Consider the following 20969-nt stretch of genomic DNA (forward strand, 5'->3'; position numbering starts at 1 on the left):
ATGTTCTGGGAACTTGTGTATTAACACAGGTTTTCACCTTGTTTTTGTTTTGGGTTTTTTTTAATTATTATTTTTACATCTAAACAAGGGGGTTTGGAATTTTTTTTTTTTAGAAAAAATCAGATTAATCTACAAAGTAATAAAATACTTTGGAGTTACATTAAGTGGTTTATTCTGTCTTCATTCAGCTGGTTACAACAGGCCAATTGACCCCAGTTCATCTCATAGAAGACATTTTTTGCCTAATTATTAGAATTAATACCAGAATAATTCTGGTATTATACTATCCAGAAATGTGTGCACCACTAACTACATGAAGAATTGTATCTTTTGGGGTATAGATGCAGGTTCATAATATATTACATGGAACAGAGCGCTATGGTAAGCAGATGTTCCCAGGATACAGTCTATCTGATGTGAGATAACTTGCTACACAACCATTAATTTTGTCACAAAACTATTATTTAGCACAGCAAAGACAACTAAAAATATTACCCGAGGTTTTCATGCAACTACAAGTTAACTGGTTTATTTCTCAGTTATTAAGAGTAACAGTCTGAAACATTTTACATTAATTTACAATCAGGAAAAAGATCTTTATGCTTATCTCATGTAGGTGACATTATGTCATCCAGTTAACGTTAATTATTATTATTTCAAAAGCTAAATCCTGTTTTATAAGGTTAAACATTTTTTGAGTCTTTTGTTGCCAAAAAATAACATCAGTCTACAACCACACAGAAAGTAGAAATTAAAATTTCTACAGAGCCACTACCATCACTACAAAGATACAATGCCAAGTGTTACAACATTCTGCAACAGTTATCACTTCTCCCAATATTTATGATGGCAAAAATTCCCTCTTCACTTTTTACGGCACACACAGGATCTACAGTAAAAGGGGAAATTTTGATTCATAATGTTAGATCAAGGGTAACAGAAGTGCTTCTGAGTCATTTATTTTTTATGTAGAAAACTAACAGGGCTGTGGAGCAACAGGGACTCTTCTTCAAGAAAGGGCAGGTTTTTCTCCTCAGCCTTGGACTGTACACCACACTGATAGGCTCCTCTCCTTCCACAGACAACAATGAAAATGGCCTATGCACACGGGGGCAACAGAGAAGCAAAGCTGAAATCCACCGTACAGACCGAAGGCGAGATGCTGGTCCCAGGGCAGCTGTGCAGAGCTACATCAGCATGCCTACAAGACGAGGTGCAGTGCAACAAATCCAGAGCTCAAGTCAGTAACTCATGCACAGAGCAAGAAAGCCCAATTTCACCAATTAAAAATATTTGCATGTTTCACAACTTTTGTTTCCCTGAACCCTTGTTGAAACCAATGACGCCGATTTGTGTGTCACTCAGCAACACAAACCAGAAATGTTCAGATCTGTAGCCTTCTTGGGAGGGAATACAGCAAGACCTGGCTCGCTTCCCTTGGCAGAGATCACACAGCCCACAGCAAAGCCACTCTGCTGGGCTTGGGCCAGAAGCTGACACACCAGAGTCCTCTCCTCAGTGCCCCACCAACAGGCCTCTAACTCACCCATGCGCTCAGAGCAGAACTGCAGCATCTCACCCATTTCAAAGTGCTCCACTGTCACATAGAGATGGTTGGTGGGTCATTGCAACTCACTGACACAATGCATCTGGCATGGGAAGCCACAAAGAGTAGAGAGGCGGGGGCTGTGCAGCCAGAGGGAAACTATCTTGAAATACCTTCCTGGCATCTCACCACAACAGTACACTTCACCACAGAAGTAGCAAGCCTTTCTCACCATCTTTCCTCTTGTTTTGGCATCCCTTAGCCATTCCTCTGTCCAATCACACTGCCTCATACTTTCTTCCAGATAACCCATCCTTCCTCCCCACAAAGGCAGCACAGACCCTGTTCAGGATGAAGCACAGCAGCCAGGAACACACAAGGACCTGGGCTCCTTCCCCTCCGTTCTGCTAATTTACCCCCTGTCTCCCTCCTCCGCACCAAGCCTGTTTGCTCCCCTTTGCCACGGGCCTGGCAGCACTGTTCCTGGAATGGGTGCTCACCACCCTGCCACAGAAACCCACAAGCAGCTCTCAAGCTGGAGCCAGAGCCCCAGTGCAGCCAGCTAGGGCACAGTTCTCTCTCTTGGCAGCAACACAAGCCATTTCCCTCCTCTGCCCAGACCACGGCAATTCTTTCAGGGCAGTAGCAAGAGGAACACAGCATCACATCACCCCATCCTGAGAGGCTCTGCTCCCAGCTGTGGCCTGAGGCCACTGCCCCTTCCCCTCACACCATGACCAAGATGTGTCCTTACCACATGACAGGCTGCACTGCCTCACATGCCACAGAACAGGTCTGCTGTAGCATGACAGTTCAGCAAGGCTGCATTTGATAATATTAATTTGCTCCTAACAGTGTAGGGAAGTGATTCAGACCCTGGCTCTTGATGAGGGTTTCATCTGTCACACTGTGACTGTGGTATTCACATACTACAGTTAAATACCACAAACCAACGCAATGAAACCCAAGGAGATCTGACTTCAGATCCTAGGAAAGGAAGCATTTTTCCTGGCTACACTGTGAAATTTTGGTACCTTTCCTAAGGGGGCACACAGAGGAAGTTTGGCGCCCACTGCACCACTCAGCACTGCCAGTGACCAAAATGTAGAGGTCGTAAGTCCATCCACAAATGAGTGGGACTGTGGCCATCTTCCTTCAAGACAGAAGGTACATTACACTGAGGAAATGGTTTTCATGGCCAGAGGACAGTGATGTAATGTAGAGTATGGACAGAAAATTACTAAGCCAACATTTTGGTCAACACGGTTCTCCCTACGGGCCCTTTCAGACTAGCCTTCTCTCACATAAGAAACACAACCTGAGGAAAAGAACAGAGTCTGGGAATCTTGAACATCATTTTGCCGTAGATGACTTCTGCGGCCACAATCTGGTTGTACATCTATTTCTCTCCAGCAAGACAGGGAAAGCATCCCTTCTCTGCTCAGCAAGGTCATTGCAAGGTGCTCAGACAAGATAAGGAATATAAGGATTGAGGCTAATGTAAGAACCGTAGAGATGTTTAAAAAGTGATGTACAAGAGCATAATTATGCAAAGCCTGCATTTAAAATGGGGCTTGTGTGTTCAACTGCAGGTGCTCAGAGGACAGAATTTTATACTATTTTGAAGAGTCAATGCCTCGTGCTGTCCCAGGCACATGGACAGGGACAGCACTGGGATTTAGCAAGGAATCTGTTGTGTTGTAACATTTGCAGCCAGCCCAAAATGGAAGCGTCCTGTGGGTCAGGGTCTGTTTTCCATTACTGTGGTGCCCTGGTTTTATTCTGGTATCAGTCCATGTAAACCAATACATCATTAGTATGAACACAGTGTGATCCAGACCCAGAGCATTCAAGCTAATATTCAACCCTTTGCTTATTCCTCCGTATGATGCCTCATACAACATATAGTTCAGAGAAAAGTTACACCTTGTGCAATTCTCAGACTCATTGGTTTCAATTAAAACTATTTCAATCTTAGCTCTGAATTTCCTGCATAGCAAAAGTTAAGAGACACATCAATCTCGTTCTCACTTTCAGCAAGACCAAACATGAACCCAGCTTTGTTGAGGTAACATGCATTAATGGCAGCCCAGAGTTCATCCCAAACCACACTACTTAGCCTGCCTGTCCTTATTAGCTTTTAGAGTTACTTGATGAAGCAACAGGGCAGAGCTCTACAAACTTCTGCTTGGCACCATTCAGTTACAGAAATTATGGGCAGTGTCTAATTCAGAGACCCATGAAGTATCCTTGGTATCCAAAAGGCATTATCTGGAAAGGAATCAAAATTCTGTTCACCAAAATATTTATATTAGCTGAGAAAGCCAAACACTGCCAAGAACAGAGCTGGCAAGCTTCCCTGGATTTTCTCTGCCAGTGTGTAAAACACAGAAAGCAGCCCCACCTACCACAACCCCTCTGTGCATGCCTAGGGCTGGTTAGTTTTTTTAAGTACAGTGCCAACTATTTGTAAGGCCTCAAAAATCTGGAAACTTTAGAGCGCAGCAGCCTAATGAAGGATCTTGGGAACATCTCTCTTGATTCTTGGGCTGTGTACTTGAAGTAGTTCTGTGGATGTGCCAACACGTCAAACAATGCTTTTATCAGTTTCTTGTCCTAAAAAAAGGAAAGCAGATTTTACAGTAATTCCATAGAGGAGTTAGGGTCAGTATTACCAAAGCTTAATGATTGATTAACTCATAAAAGATTATGCACATTTTACTTTCCAAGTACTAATGTTTCGGGGGCTCAGAAACTAGTGGAGCAAGGCTGATGTTCAGGCCCCAGGGAAGTCACTAGAGTTTGACATTTATCATTAGCAGCACCAGGGTCTCTCCCCTCCTCATACTTCCAATAACAGCAAACAAAAAAAAACTCAAACCGAAACACCAAAACAAAAGAAAAACAAACCTCAAAACAAACAAACACTGGACCAGCCCCCAGAGAACAGAGACAAAATCTGGAGAAAGGAGGACTCCACCTTGGCTGAGGAAGACTGGGTTAGAGATCACCTAGGCAAACTGGATCCTCGCAAATCCATGGGACTTGATGGGATGCACCCACAAGTGCTGAGGGACCTGGCAGATATGCTTGCTGAGCCACTCTCCATCATCTTTGAAAGGTCGTGGAGGACAGGAGAGGTACGGAGAACTGGAGGAAAGCAAAGGTCACTCCAATCTTCAAAAAGGGCAAGAAGGACGACCCAGGAAACTGTAGGCCAGTCAGCCTCACCTCCATCCCCAGAAAGGTGATGGAGCAGTTCATCCTGGAGGTCATCTCCAGGCATGTAGAAGACAAGAAGGTTATCAGAAGTAGGCAACATGGATTCACCAAGGGAAGATCATGCTTGATCATCCTGATAGCCTTCTATGATGGTGTGACTTGCTGGGTTGATGAAGGGAGAGCAGTGGGTGTTGTCTATCTCAGCCTCAGTAAGGCATTTGACACTGTCTCCCATAACATCCTCATAGGTAAGGTTAGGAAGCGTGGGTTAGATGAGTGGACAGTGAGGTGGAGAGAGAACTGGCTGAAGAACAGAGCTCAGAGGGTCGTGATCAATGGAGCACAGTCTGGGTGGAGGCCCATCACTAGTGATGATCCCCAGGGGTCTGTGCTGGGTCCAGTCCTGTTCCATATATTCATCAGTGGCCTGGATAAAGGGACAGAGTGTAACCTCAGCAAGTTTGCTGATGATACCAAGCTGGGAGCAGGGGCTGATACACCAGAAGGCTGTGCTGCCATCCAACGAGACCTGGACAGGCTGGAGAACTGGTCCAAGGGGAACCTCATGAAATTCAACAAGAGCAAGTGCAAGGTCCTGCACCTGGGGAGGAACAACCCCACGCACTGGCACAGGTTGGGGATTGACCTGCTGAGAAGGACCTAGGAGTACTGGTGGACAGCAAGCTGACCCTGAGCCAGCACTGTGCCCTTGTGGCCAAAAAGGCAAACAGTATCCTGGTGTGCATTAAAAGGAGTGTGGCCAGCAGGTCAAGAGGGGTTATCCTCCCCTTCTACTCAGCCCTAGTGAGACCACATTTGGAGTATTGTGTCCAGTTTTGGGCCCCCAATTCAAGAAGGACAGGGAACTGCTCAAGCAAGTCACCAGGATGATCAGGGGATTGGAACGTCTGTCTTACGAGGAAAGGCTGAGACACCTGGGTTTGGTTCAGCCTGGAGATGAGAAGACTGAGCGGAGATAGCATCAATGCTTATAAATATCTAAATGGTGGGTGTCAAGAGGATGGGGCCAGACTCTTTTCAGTGGTTCCCAATGACAGGGCAAAGGGAAATGGGCACAAATTGGAACTCGGGATGGTCCCCTGAATATGAGGAAAAGCTTCACTTTGAGGGTTATGGCACTGGAACAGGCTGCCCAGAGAGGTTGTGGAATCTCCTTCCCTGGAGACATTCAAAACCCACCTAGACATATTCCTGTGCCCCCTGCTCTGGGTGTGCCTGCTCAAGCAGGGGGGTTGGACAAGATGATCTCCAGAGGTCCTTTCCAACCCCTACCATTCTGTCATTCTGTGATATCCAGTAAATGAAAGGTTTACTTTGGATGACATCTACTCAACTTGCCCATGCAACTGTCCCCTAACCAAGGTCAGAGAATTGAAATCCACAGAGATTTTTTTTTTTTTTTTTTTTTTTTTGCCCAGAGAGGAAAAGCCATCGCTGATCTACAGGGTACAAGTAGCAGCACCAAGTGCTTCTCCAAGAGATTAAATCCCATGTCCCTCAGTTTGCTGCACCATCTCCTTCCAGCACAGCCTACATGAGGCTCAAGGGGCTATCTTCACCACAGATTCCCCTAGTAGGTCTCATCCACCTTTAATACCCCTAGACAAACGGTCTTATACCCATTGCTCTGCCAAATCAGGATGTGCTGATTCACCCTACTTCCCTGAAGTAGCATGCGTCTAGTGCACCAAGAAACAGATCTGCACAGAGCAGGAGGCAACCTCACTGGCACAAAATATTGTCATTTTCAATCAAAATCAATATGTTTAGTGGAAGGAATATACCTTAAGTATTTCTTGATGATTTTCAGATGCATAAAGTCTACCATCCCGAACAATGTCTTCTATTAGTTCTTGGTAATCCTCTATGGGGAATGCATAAAAGAGTAATTTGAAGGTGCACTGCACTTACATAATCAATATCTTCCTTGATTACACACATAAGCCCTACCCCCTGTAAGCTCTACCCCCAAAAGAACCAGTGGTACTTGGCCCTCATATTAGCAGTCAGAAAATATTCCAAATGCTCTTCTGTAAAGAAACTACGAATACTGTTTACTATGAAACAGTGTACTCTGCTTAGCTGCTCAGGATCAATCTGTCAAAAGCAAAAGAAATCAAAATGCACCCAGGATTGTAGTGGATATTATAATGAATTAGCCTGCTTCAAACCAATGGCACTGCAAAAACATATCTGTAAATACCCAAAACCTATTATTGACTTCTTTCTACAGCAAGAAGGGAAAAAAAGAGGTAAGAAGAAGTTTTCTTAAAAGGCAATCCCCCAGTCAATCAAAACTTGAAATGCTTCAAAAGGAGAGGTGTCCCCTGAAAAATTTATTTTTCTCTATGGATGAAACTCTGTAGACCACAGTGAGGATGACTCCTTCATAATTAATCCAGCATGAACAGAAACATGCCATATCATTGTCACATCACGTACGCTGAAGTGCAAAGCCTCAGCTCCAGTATCGCTCCTGGTGACTCTGACAAGGACAGGGTGAAACTCTTGCCCTTAAAGCTTCTTTTTGATATAGATATTTTGCTATCCAGTACTAGATTACAGATGGTAACAACACCACAATAAACCAGAGGCACTTAGGCTCTGCCCAGTTTCTAACTGGGGGCACTCTGCTGCCACCTGAAGCAACCCAGAATGGCTAAGGTACAAAAATGCGTAAAACCCAGATTCTGGCTCTGAGCTCTGCATTTTACAGGTCGGAGGCCAGAATCGCAGCTCTTTGTTTAGGTCTGTGGAAGACCGGAAATTTGGTGGCACTTAAGACTGCAGTGCAATGCAGAATTCCTTAAACTAGCTTTAGATGAAAACAGCTACTGGAAGTAGACTCATAGTGACACTGCTGAGAGCGCCGGGTTACACTGCTGCTTAGCAGGGTCAAGGAGTCCACAGGGAGTTCTGCACTGCTGCAGCTGTACTAGTCCACGCAGGCTCAGCTGCTCACATCTGCTTACCGTCATACGTTACATAAGGAATTTGGAATCCTTTGGCACTATTCCCTTCATTCGACTTGAACTGGATCCACAACTTCTTAGACCTAGAGGTGAAAGCTATAGGGCGTTCATAGGTTTGACAGGTTTCATACGTGGTCACTGAGTTGGAAGAAGCTTTCAAAGAAAACACAAAATAGGCAGTTATCTGACAATGCTTCATACTAACAAACAATTAGAATATAGGTTAAACTACCATAACAAGAAACATTTGGTGGTGTTAAGAAAACTCCTCAAAATGTGGCAGGCCATCAGTGGATGGCCGGCCATCAATGAGCGAATTCTTGGTCAAGGAGTACTTTCCCTTTTCCTAAAAAACAATCTACTGTTTGAGGGAAGTGTCTATACTACAAACTGAAGCTGTTTATTCACACATCAGGCACCTGTAAGGACTAGCAAGTATCTCCTTTCTCCTAACCCAGGCTAGAATTGCTTAGCATAATTCATGACTAGTTAGCTTGAACCACCTACACCCTCCTAACAATGTTTCTCTCAGAGTTCACTAACTCATCATAGCCTTGCACTCTTGTCTCACCTGAACCTATGGAGCAGCATCACCAAACAGGATTTCTTAATTTGTCGTTTAAAGAAATTTATGCTCTTAAGTAGAGGCCAGCCAGTCTACATTTAGTTTATGTAAACAGCAATGCATGTGAGAAACCTGTGTTGCACACTCAGATAGATATCATATGCCTCAGTAGATACTTCAGACTTACAGCTTTTTCTCATCACCAGGTAGTCTCCACACTCATCTTCTATTGGTAAAAATATTTCTGGAACCACAATTAGAATACGGCGCTTTGGCGGTGGGTTAATATTCCAGGTGCACTCAGTGTTTGCAGGATAGTCCCCAGGATAGTTTGGTGATTCAATATATCCAGTGTAATCTCCCAGTTCACCTCCACATTGCTTATCTGAAAAAGCAATACAATATGCAAGACTGGGCAAAGTGAGGTCATCCTACAGCTCTCTCTACAGTCCCTGCAGAAGGAGTACATGGGTGACAGAGGCACAAACTTTTCTGTTTGCATCTGATGCAGGTAAAGTTCTCTTTGCCAGCTTCACTTCACGCTGCTGCCTGCTTCTACCTGTGTGTTTTAATCAGTGTTGAGGTATACAGTTTAGTCCCTGTTAACACAGCAGGTGCTATCAACCAAGCCACAGCCAAGCAGCAAGGCAGTTATATGAGGACACAGAAATGGTAAAGCAAGGATGGTCCACTTGCTTGTACCAGGCATCATCTGAAGTCTAACTGGAGTCTGAGGTGCTCTGTTCAGGCACCATGCTTGCAGCAGCACAAAATAGGGAGTATAGCAGGCACTTTCTCTGCACAGATCAATATTGCTGGCAGTAAGAGAGGGTGAAACCCAGTGCAGGAAGCTTTGCCTGTGCTCCCCAACTCCATGTGGCCATAAGGGTCTGGGCACAACAGCACCGTAACAGTGATGTGTTGGTGTGACATGCCCAGGGAAAGGATTCCTTAAGTGAGACACATGCAGTTCCCAGAAACTTATTTCTTTGTATGTATGTGTCTCCAGAGGTTCTTCTGAGGAGTCACCTCTCTGCCCTCTAGTTTCCCTCTTTAATTTACCCTCAGCTTCCCACACTACAGCTACCATAATCCAGAACAGTGGTTCTCTTTGTAATTGCCTCTTTCAAAAGTTGTTATTAAGAAGAAATGGTTACTAGAGCTATTAAGTTTTGTAAACCAACTTCCATGCCTTTTAATAGAAGGGATAGAAATCCGGGTGCCAAGAACACAAATTCTGTCTGCTGTGTCATGGGAGAAAGGACTTAATAGCAAGACCCAGCAACAACTGGCAAGACACAATCATCATTTACCTTAACAAGAATGTTGGAACCAGTCTGCAGAAATGGTCTCTCATGGACATCAGTAAGCCATGTGGGATGAGATGCAGGCAGGCAGCAAAAGAGGAAAAACACCACTGCCTTCTCTCCAAGCTCCCTGGAGCAAAGCTAAATTTTGCCCTTAGGGCCACTCTGAATATTAATGGCCCAGTCTTTTGATTTGTAAGGTATCATCAAAACCATCTTGCTGTACTTACTTTTGCACTGTGTTATATTTGTTGACCCATCAAAATCAGTAGTGGTGTTTCCAGGGCACGAAATGCAGTAATTTTGTCCAAACTCAGGCTGGTATGTCCCAACTGTGCAGCGAATACACCGGTGAGTTGTGGTATTATAAAAATGGCCAGGTGAACACTGAACTGGAGAGTAATTAAATATGCAGCATGGTTAAAGTGTCAGTAGAACATTAGAATGTGATTTTATGGATTTTTATAGGACCTAGTATAATTTCAATATCTGAAATGCCATATTCATAAACTATGAGGGTAACAAAGCTGAGGTAATTGAACAGATTTTAGTTTATCAGGTCACTTTGTGCAAGTTCCGAAATCCCAAATGCAACACTATAGAGCAGTTCTGTGTAGAAGTAGTAATAAAAGATATAGAGGAGTGTGTATAACCACCATGATTTTGTAAGGAGGACACCAAGTAGAATAGTGTGTTAACAAATGGTCTAGCCACTGACATTTGATTTGGAAGGTGAAATACTAACTAAACCTTTCTTTCCTGCTAGTTTATGCCAAGCAGCATGTGCATTGCTGCTGCATCCTAGTATACCTCTGTGATCAGCTTACAACAGGCAGAGGTGAAAGACACTGGCCCTCTACAAGTGGCACATTGCATCAATATCAGTGACTAAACTGTGATATTGCCTTCTTCCTCGTGATCACATGCTGTCTTGCAACAACAGGCGATGACTCAGGGTACAGCCACCTCCACCAGATCTGCTGTTGCTTTATTTCATCATGTCATGCAATTCATCACATTAGCTAGACGCATAAGCTATAGCCCTCACAGGGCTTGCTGAGTGTACCTCCTGTATCCCCAAAGTGGGACCCCATTCTGACATACAAACTCTTTCAGAAACATAACAGATTTTATAGAAGTTTTAAACATGAGATAGAAAGACAGAGGAAAAATCCTTTCTAGCAGACTTGCAACTTTTTTTTCTAGTTCCCTGTATGCAGACAGAAGATTTTCTTCTCTCGTTGCAATCTGAGAATACAAGACCCCAAAAACCTTTACTTACATCTCTAATATGCTGCTTTTAATTTGATTTTGCTTAGCTATTCTACATCTATGCCCATCATCATCTGTACTGAAACCTGACAGAAAGCAGCCAAAAGCATCAGCCATGTATTATACTTGCTCTTAACTCCATCATCACCTTGCTTCTTTTTCCTTGCCCTTTTTCTTCGTGGAACTACAAAAAAAAATTAAAATAAAATCTTTTCCCATTCCTTTTACCTCGTTTGGCAAGTTTACCTCTCTCAGCTCAACGTCAAAATAATTTACTCCCTTGCCTTTCAAATGTAGTTTTCTGTGCCACACAGTCCCTTTTTTCTGTTCCTTTTAACCTCTGCTTACTCCCAAATAACTCCAGTCTTGTTGAGGTTTGTAAGCTAGCTCAGCCTGGAGTCCTTCCCTACGTGCTCCACCCCAAAATCCAAATGCTTCAGATACAAGTTCCAAATAGTTCTTGCATCTGTGATTCCTTGTCTCATGTGGCCTCATCCACATGCAAATCCCTGAGCTCTTCATTCCAGTTAATATAAAAAATTCCTTTAATCTCCACTCTAATTTGAAAACTGAACCTCATTTACAGACCTGCTTTTGCTTATGTTAAATAAAACTGAAATCAGTTCCACTCATCTTGATCCAAAGTTTTTAACATGGTTTTTAGTGCTTTAACTTTGCAAAATTAAGTATGAAAAAACTGCATTTGTGTATTCAGTGATTCTTCACTGAAGAAATCTATTAGCTCTCCCATTATTACCAGTAATATTCTTTCTTCAACCATACTGCAAAATTCTTCTATTATGTTTACTATTGAGAATTGCAATGTACCTTAACTGACAGTAGACAGATCTCTTACTGCAAACCACTACCAAATGATTGCATCAGGACCTTATTTCTATCCCTTACTTCTACTCTACAGCAGTATATTTCCTACTAACACTTCTTCTTCAGGTGATTTTGATATGAGAGATAATCTTTTACCCATGCTTTAAGACATGGAGCAAACCACTATAGTGATTAACATTTCATTGCTCTCCGCAGATGCATTTTTATCAGCATTGTCAAAGACAACTTCCTATCTGTCTTTTAGCTTTTTACATTTTAGATAACTAAGATGCTAACGAAATTCCTTCATTTTTAAAGATATGATCCCCACCTGATTTTCACTCCTGTGAGAAAAACCTTGGGAGATGATTGCATGTCAGCTCCACTGTGATCAAATCTAGAGGGCTGTCTGAGGGTTAAGCTGAATGCTAGTTTTTCAGGTATATCCCAAGGCATTCAAGCCATTTCTCATTACGAACATGAAGAAACTATTTTCTTACTTATTCTCCAGGACTTTAATTCCTCCTTCACATTTTCATGTTGCTGCTGTGCTCAAACCCAAAATGTCAATAAGGCATGCTTGTCTTGATTTTTTCTTGAGACTTGTTTTGTCCCTGCTGTTCCTTTATATGACTTGTCACAGATCAATAACTGCTCAACCCCTCTCAAGCCTTGTATAAAAATCAGTTATAAAAAGAGTTGAGGCTTGATTGAGTTTCCTTGCAGCCAGGCCAGGACAGACAACTATGAGACCCCTGGAAGGAGAGATCCTTGAAAGGAGAATGATCCTTCTTTGAATGCCCCACTTGTAGCAGCAGCAGTACTTTTGCCTCAGAGCAATGCAGTTCACCAAATAAAACTCAACCTTACCTTTGGTCTCACAGTCCTGAAACAAGAATGCATTGCTATGTCTTGTTGTTAGACCACCTCCACAGGGAAAGCAAGAGACTCTCCCAGCTTCAGGCTGGTATGTTCCAAGGGGACACGGCAGACAGGGTTTGAAGCCATCAGGAGAATATTCACCTGGTAAGCACTGATCTAGAAGAGGAAGAACACACTTGCTTCAACTTGTACATTATAGGTGAAGCTATGTTAGTGAGCCTGCACAGGACACAAAACCCCACAGTGAAACTGCTCTCCTCTTGGGAAGTGGGAGCCAGGGTTTCAGAACTGAATGCTAGCAACAGATAGCACTTAATGCATGCAATTTACCCTGCAAACCTGAAAGACACACAGAGCTGGAATGGATTTCATGGTTTGTTGCAAGGCCACACTGGACACTAGCCCTGGTCAGTACTCTCTGTTAATCTGTGCAATTATACAGCGTTTATCTCCTCTTCCTAGCTAAAGAACTCTTGGACTCCTCCCAAATAAAATAACTTAGTACTGAACCTAAGATACCAAAAAAGATGCCAAAAATGTACTTCCAGATTTCTACAAGTATTTTAACCTTAATATTACTGAATATTCATTCTTCATAACCATTGGTGTTACTGAATTGTGTGAAAACCTCAAGCACAACAAGTAATACTGCAAATTCACTGAACTAAACATTATGCGTGCCTCAAAGACTTAAAGCAGAAATATTCTTGCCATTCCTCTGATACTGAATCTTGGATAATAATCATATGTGCACTAGACTGCCATGTTCTGTATGGGGCATAGATAGCACTAACTCAATCTGACTGATTTTACTTAAACACACACCTCAGTATTATCTAACAGGTCCGGCAGTATTTATTGCCTTTGAAAATTTCTGATTTTCAAACTTTTCACAAAAGAACTGGCCTTAGTGCCAGTATTTAATAATTATACCCTGCTCTGGGAAGGCACAAAACACTGTTGCAGTTGTTCAGCTGTGCTGAAAAATTCTGTCCTTTTAAAGAACTGTTATGATAATAAACTGTTAGTTTTAGTTTATAGCTCCAATAAATCACTCAGTGAATAGCTGTTTTGTTAGGAAGTTAAATTGGCCTTGGCTTCATTTCAGGGTATATGACTAACAACAAGCAGGGCATTAACTACCGGTCATGATCAATGATGAAGAGTTTTGTTTATGGCTGATACAACACTGAGTGGAATGGTGAGTGTTCCTCCTTAGCTTAAAAATAAAATACAGCAGGTTAAGTAATGCTCTGTAGCTTATCAATGAAAGCTAGTGAGGAAGTCTTAGGTCTTCATTCTAACTTTTTCACCGCACATCGCTTCTGCTCTCATAAGGACACACATTCATTTGCTCCCACACTTTTCAAGCCTTTCTTCATTTTATAAACATTCCTACAGAACACTCATCTCTGTACTCTTTGTACAACTCAAACATGGATGAATTAAGGCTTTCATCGCAGCACTCCTAGTAAGGTAAGGAAAAGAGCACTATTTACAATTCTGTGACAAGGAAAGAAATCAAGGTTAGTAAAGGTGATTTTGAGAAATGGCTACTGACTTCAGAAACCCAGAAGCAATGGAAAGGCCAGTTCAAATCTCCTTCCTGCAAAAAAAACTCTACGGCTCTATGAGAAATTAATGCTCTTGAGTGGCCTCACTAGAGACCACCTTTTCTCTGCTATCTCCCCTTAACCTGTCTTTTTCCATTCATTTTCATCTTATGTCAAGTTCAGGGTGGTTTGGGTTTTTTTTGCATTGTGTATATGTGTCTTTGTTTTGGTTTTGTTTTGAACAGAACGCTACCTTACACTGACACATGTAAAAGCTCAAAGCAAACCTGTCCCAGGCAGGAACCAAACCTACCACTTATGTGGAAACATTACATTTGAGAACTTCTCTCACTAGATCTCTCTTGCCAATGTTATCATCTGCACCTTACTTCCCTTGAAAACGCGTGTTGTAAACGTAGAGCTCCCTGTGTAATAAAACTGAGTTAATCTAAATCCTCCAGGATTACTTAGCAAAGTGCCTAATTTTTTAAAAATTGCATTGAGGAAGTAAACTCAAAAAGATCTCCTCAGACATCACTGAGATCCTCAACATGGGGCATTCTTAGAGGCATTGTATGACTGAATTCTGAGAGCAAGAGAAAGATGGGGCAGAAGCATCAGATGGTCTGTTTCTGGGCCTTACCCTCCACATTGAGACACACTGTGAGCTCCAGCTAATTTTTTGCTTCCAAGATTCTGAGAACTGGGGCAAGAGTCACAAGTTACTTGTCCTTCCTCATCCTGTTAAGTTTTATTAGGGCATAAACCACAACTTTCTCATTCCCCACCATAGTATGTTCCCACACTTCATCTAACTAGCACCAAAAAAATATCAGATCACTAACATTTTGTGCCTGTGGGCTCAAAGCCAAATTAAGTGGCCAGTGGCTAGACTCCTAGATAAGGTGCAAGGTGATACAAAGACTACATTTACACAAGCATTAGAGCTGACCAACTGTCAGGACTTTCTGCAAGTTGCTGTGTACTGAGAGAAGGCTGACATTTTGTTTCAACTTTGCTAAGTGTTAATTAGAGGTCCATTAAGCTGCACTGGAGCTATATTCCAACTTCTTCAGGTCCCATTTCCCTCAGTCTTCCACTTGCACTGGATGCACTGTGGCAGGGCAGCAGGATGGTAGGCTATGCCTGTGGCAGGGCCCACAGAAGCAGCACAGGGCTGAGACAGTGAAAGGCAGGAACTGTGTAATATCAACCTGGCCAAAACAAAGCTTTTCTATTTGACCTGAACCAATCAATTAAAGTATTTAATTTTGATTTTCCTAAATGATGGCAACAGAAAGAAAACCATAAAAAAAAAAAATCCTTCTACCTACCACCACTGTAATAGGGTATACAAAACCAGCTGAAAAAAGCTGTGTACAGTGTGGTGGTTACAGTTGTGAACTAGCTTGGAGAGAGGAAAGGATCAAGTGGGAGGACAGAGGACAGGCTGACCCAACATGGACAGAAAGCCATGTAATGACTACCCAGCTCTTTCATTACAAACTACATCTTAAAAATATCTGTCTGGGCAATGGCATCTTATTTGAGACAAACCAGGCTGACAGAGGAGTCCAGCTGGATGAGCAATAGGCTTGTTCTTTGTGTCCATGGGGTTTGAGTTCACACCACCCTAGCTGGCCACTCTACCCAGAAATCACTTCATGTTATTATCAGAGCCCAGGCATGTGGAGTGGCCTTCTAAGACAAGAGTGGGCAAGGGGAACAATAGTTGCTTTTACAACAGAAGTCACTGGTTAACAAAGCAGCATATGTGGTATGCCTCCTGGAACTGGAGAAACTAGGCCTAGATGGATAGACCTATAAGGGTACTGCACATGTATTCATATCTGATGTAACTACATGCAATAGTGATCCTTATTCTCAAGGGTGTTAAGCAAACATGCTCAATTTGAAATCAATAAGACTTGGAAAAAGCAAGCAACTCTGGATTATGTTTATAAAATATGTAAAATACAGGAACTGGGAAAATTAAGTTTTAAATATTGCACTGCCTAGAAAAATGCATAACCCTATCTTTCCCTGACTATGACCTGAGACGCACCAAACACTTCAAGCCTTAATAGATCCTATGTGCTTACGAGAAAAGAGGTTAATACGTCTAGATACAGATTTAGCTATTTACACTCTAATGAATACTCATTATTCAATGCAGATATTAAAATTACTCCAAGTGATGCCCAAGCTTCAATGCTTCAAGCTCATAAATATATCAGTTTCTTCACTTGACTACATCAAACCAAGCTTTTCAAAGTGGTACAAGTGTCCAGAATTTGATCCACAAACACATTCCCTATAAACTGCTCCCAGTTCCTCTCCATCTTTCACCTAGAAATGTTCCAAACACAGGCTACTCATCTAACTCCACTCAAGCACAGAGCAGGGGTAATGAGGAAAGCCTATTCAGAAGCTCACAGCACTCACCAGGACCCAATTTAGCATAACAAACAGACTTGGTGTAAGGTTCAATTATAGTAACATTAATTATAGGGACATTATGTCAACACAGAAGTCATCCCATGGAAATCCATAGGACTGTGCATGAAATTAGGATGACATAAATGAACCCTCTCTATAAAAAAACCAAAAACATCAACAAAAAAAAAAAAGAGCAAGAAACACCTCTAAGTCCAAACTTTTCCTGTCATTTGCTTAAATGAAACCAAAAACGTTTGAGCTTCATTTCACAAAACTAGAAACTGCATGGTCCAACTTGACACATGGGAAATACCCAGTCGAAACAAGTCCTGAAGATTTGCAAATAATTATATTAAATCAGAATTCCACTGGCTGGCTTTGCTCTTTTTTCAGAAACCTGATTGTTTTTCCCCAAATGAAAAGAACCAATTGCCTCTAGTAGACTTCATTTCTGCAGGCACTCTCTTTGTTTGTCTTCAATACCCATTAAAAACAGGTCTTGAGTCTCATGCAGCTGTTTTAAAGGAGAAAAAAAAAATGTGAAAGCTTTTCTGATGCAAAAACAAGAAGAAAAGAGGGGGGGGTTGGAAAAGAGGAGCCCACAGGGAACTAGGATTAACAGTTACAAAGACATTTAAAGGCTCTTCCCCTCTTTTCAACACATTAGCCTTTGAGCATTTGCTCCTATAGACAAATGCTGTAGTATCTCAGTGGCTGAGAAGGTGAACCTCATAAAGGAGGTCATGATCCACCAATTCACCATTATCTTAAGAATGATGCCTTTACTTCATAAGAAAAATCACCAGCAACTGATGCAAATTGATTCTGAAGCGGCATCCTTTAAGTTATTGTGTTTTAGCAGTTCACACATTTAGGTCACATGAGATGGTTACACATCCTAAGGATTTATGTCTTAAATCTATGATTGTCAGAGCAAGCAGGTTAGCAGAAAAATAGTACCATGTCTCCCATTTGATAATTTAATTCTTCTTGTGAGACTTTTATGAAATTGTAAGAAAAAGAAAAGCAACATACAGTTCTCTGTTGGGTAACACAACTATTAATTCTAACAACTGCAAAGGCAAGCAGAACTTTGCTTTTCTATTTAAATCTCTCTCACACACTTCTATAATGCCAGTATCATACCACATCTAAACTTCGATACGTGGTTCATCATTGTGTATTAAATGTTAGTATTTTATTTGCACCCTCCGAACTAAGGGGACCAAACTGCTGAATGCTGAGCAGTGAAATGCATCAACACCTCTCACACAAGATAAAGCTGCTTAGCATTTACATCAGAGCAGTGCCTTATACCAGTGCGGCTCGTGCTTGCTGTTCTCTGAAGCGACAGACCTTTGGATGAATCTACTTGCAACTACTGTGCAGCAAGGGCTTGCTCACATGGCCCCTTTACGTAGCAATTTCCATCTCTTACAGTATTCGCGTATCCAATATAAAAAACACCAAATGGTATGCCCAAGGTGTACTTTCAACTCCATGGGATCTGATCAAGGTATGACAGAGTTTTAAGCAATGGAAAAGCAGTTAAATTGCTTGTTGTTTCTCCCTCAGTGGAAAGTGCCTGAGGGCAAAAGGGTCCCAACAGATATCAATTTCTTCTCTTTCAATACAGAGGTTTCTGGTAAATCAGTTTCTGATAAGGAATTGCTAATATTTAAACAGTTGGTCTTTGGCTGGTAAATCTGTCTCAAGTCTAGCTCATACTGGGGAATGAATACTTGTAGCCAGGTTAGTGAATGAAACTGCATTCTTCTCAAGACAAATCTCCTCTCAAAGAAGCATGCAGCATTTCCACCATCCTCAGATGGTTCATCTAGTCTTGAAGCACCATCATTCAAATATGCATCGTTTTTACCACAAGATTTACTTCAGGGTGGAAAGATCACACTCCTGCTATGAGAGTCCAGTTCTCTGGGAAGGTTGATGAAGGTTCCATTGAACTATATGCATTTCCTGTGAAATACATTAGCAGAAACCTACTGCTGGTTGCTGCTTGTAAGCTATTCACAGGACTTCATGGAATTAATCAATGTGAAACAATGCCAAATATGCTTACTCATTGACACAGAGCTCACACATAATGAAGTAGACAAATGCAACACTTGAACCTCTAAAGCACCAGAAAATCCTGAACAGAAATATATGTTAAACAGCAAACTGGAAATAAATACACTACCCCTTAGAATCAGCAGTGAATTCCCTTTTACCATAAATAGCTGTTTAAAGAACAGCAGACATACACATGCAACCATTCTATGATAAGGCGACCTGCTTAGTGGATGAGGGGAAGGCTGTGGACGTTGTCCACTTGGACTTTAGTAAGGCGTTTCACGCTGTCTCCCGCAGCATTCTCCTGGAGAAGCTGGCTGCTCACGGCTTGGACAAGTGCACTCTACGCTGGGTTAAAAACTGGCTGGACGGCCAAGCCCAGAGAGTGGTGGTGAGTGGAGTCAAATCCAGTTGACAGCCGGCCATGAGTGGTGTTCCCCAGGGCTCAGTGTTGGGGCCGGTCCTGTTCAATATCTTTACTGATGATCTGGATGAGGGGATTGAGTGCACCCTCAGTAAGTTTGCAGGTGACATCAAGCTGGGTGGAAGTGTCGATCTGCTGGAGGGCAGGAAGGCCCTACAGAGGGACCTGGAAAGGCTGGATCATTGGGCCAGGGCCAATGGTATGAGATTCCACAGGCTAAGGGCCAGGTCCTGCACTTCAGTCACAACAACCCCATGCAACACTACAGGCCTGGGGAGGAGTGGCTGGAGAGCTGCCTGGAGGAAAAGGACCTGGGCGTGTTTGTTGACAGCTGGCTGAATATGAGCCAGCAGCGTGCTCAGGTGGCCAAGAAGGCCAATGGCATCCTGGCTTGTATCAGGAATAGTGTGGCCAGCAGGAGCAGGGCAGTGATCATGCACTGGTGAGGCCACACGTCAAGTACTGTGTTCAGTTTTGGGCCCCTCAGTACAAGAATGACATCAAGGTGCTGGAGCATGTCCAGAGAAGGGCAACGAAGTTGGTGAAGGGTCTGGAGAACAAGTCACATGAGGAGCAGCTGAGGGAGCTGGGGTTGTTTAGTCTGGAGAAGAAAAGGTTGAGGGGAGACCTTATCGCTCTCTACAACTACCTGAAAGGAGGTCGTAGCGAGGTGGGGGTCGGACTCTTCTCCCCAGTAACAAGCGATAGGACAAGAGGAAATGGCCTCAAGCTGCACCAGGGGAAGTTTAGGTTGGACATTAGAAAAAACCTCTTCACTGAAAGTATTGTCAAACATTGGAACAGGCTGCCCAGGGAAGTGGTTGAGTCTCCATACCTGGAGGTATTTAAAAGAGGGGTAGACATGGTGCTTGAGGATATGGTTTAGTGGTGGAGTGGGCAGTGATAGGTTAGCGATTGGACTTGATGACCTTAAGGGTCTTTTCCAACCTTAACAATTCTATGATTCTATATTAGGAATTATTAAATACCTTGGAAGTCACATCTAATCTGTTCCTCATGCCTTTCTAGAGCTTTTATTCTGTGCTGTTCCCCACTGCAGACGGTAGGAGTTAAGACAGGAAAATCAGGAAAAGTACTACCTCACCGAAAGTGTGAAACCAGTTGAAGTTTAGCTTACTGCTGCAACTGCAGGCCAGTTACCCGAGACAAAAGCTATCAGAGCAGAAGCTGGACTTTCCGTCTTATGCTGCTCACATACAACTAATGTTTCAGACAGTGCTGTGCCAGGAGAAGTCTACCACAGGAAGAGGACCAGTACAAGACTGTCTGAAATAATAAAACTGTATCCAACCTAGCCATACTCCAAGTATTTTGTTTTTAAAAATTTATTTGAAAACAACAAACTGACACCTGCACTTCACTCACTCTCTGCATCACAGAAGACTTGTAAGTCCCTAGACTTGGTTCCTTCACAGCTTCCTGCCCCTCTGGTCAGACTGAGCCAAATCCTTTTGTCAAAGTTCTCTCCCTGTCCAGAGACCACATCCACCACCATGGATTCACACTGAATCCGTCTGCTGACCCGGTACCTCCTGCCATGGAGTCACTTCGTCCCCAGAATCATTAGCATGTCTAGATAAGCAGGTACTCAATCCTGTCCAGAAGTTCTCAGCAACATTGCAAAACAATCCAATCAAACAAACCAAAACCCCCCGACTACCCCATGCACATCCCTGAGCTGACTTCTTACTCTTCTTTCACACTGTTCCCACTCCATTCTCTTCTCTATTTCTTAGCCCCTTCTAACTGGCAGTCAAAGCAGCAGTAGCAGCCGGCCAGTGCTGCCTTTACCATACACATTGGGACAATCAGCTTTTTCTAAGGAAATGAGGCGTATGTAACAACAC

At 42.7% G+C, this 20969-nt stretch overlaps 1 protein-coding gene across 2 annotated transcripts in view; it reads right to left on the reverse strand.

Moving 5' to 3' along the window:
• Positions 1–505: 505 nt before the first annotated feature.
• The window catches only part of SCUBE2 (signal peptide, CUB domain and EGF like domain containing 2), a 47749-nt gene continuing 27285 nt past the window's right edge, over positions 506–20969 (reverse strand). For both annotated transcript variants that reach the window (XM_075094778.1, XM_075094779.1), the window contains exons 17-22: positions 12601–12768; positions 9864–10025; positions 8514–8711; positions 7762–7914; positions 6574–6653; positions 506–4162 (exon numbers count right to left, since the gene is read on the reverse strand). In XM_075094778.1, coding sequence (XP_074950879.1) covers positions 4010–4162; positions 6574–6653; positions 7762–7914; positions 8514–8711; positions 9864–10025; positions 12601–12768 — 914 coding nt within the window. In that variant the 3' untranslated portion in view covers positions 506–4009. The remainder of the gene's footprint in view (positions 4163–6573; positions 6654–7761; positions 7915–8513; positions 8712–9863; positions 10026–12600; positions 12769–20969) is intronic.

Source organism: Phalacrocorax aristotelis, chromosome 5 (genome assembly GCF_949628215.1).
Source record: "Phalacrocorax aristotelis chromosome 5, bGulAri2.1, whole genome shotgun sequence".
Taxonomy (NCBI): domain Eukaryota; kingdom Metazoa; phylum Chordata; class Aves; order Suliformes; family Phalacrocoracidae; genus Phalacrocorax; species Phalacrocorax aristotelis.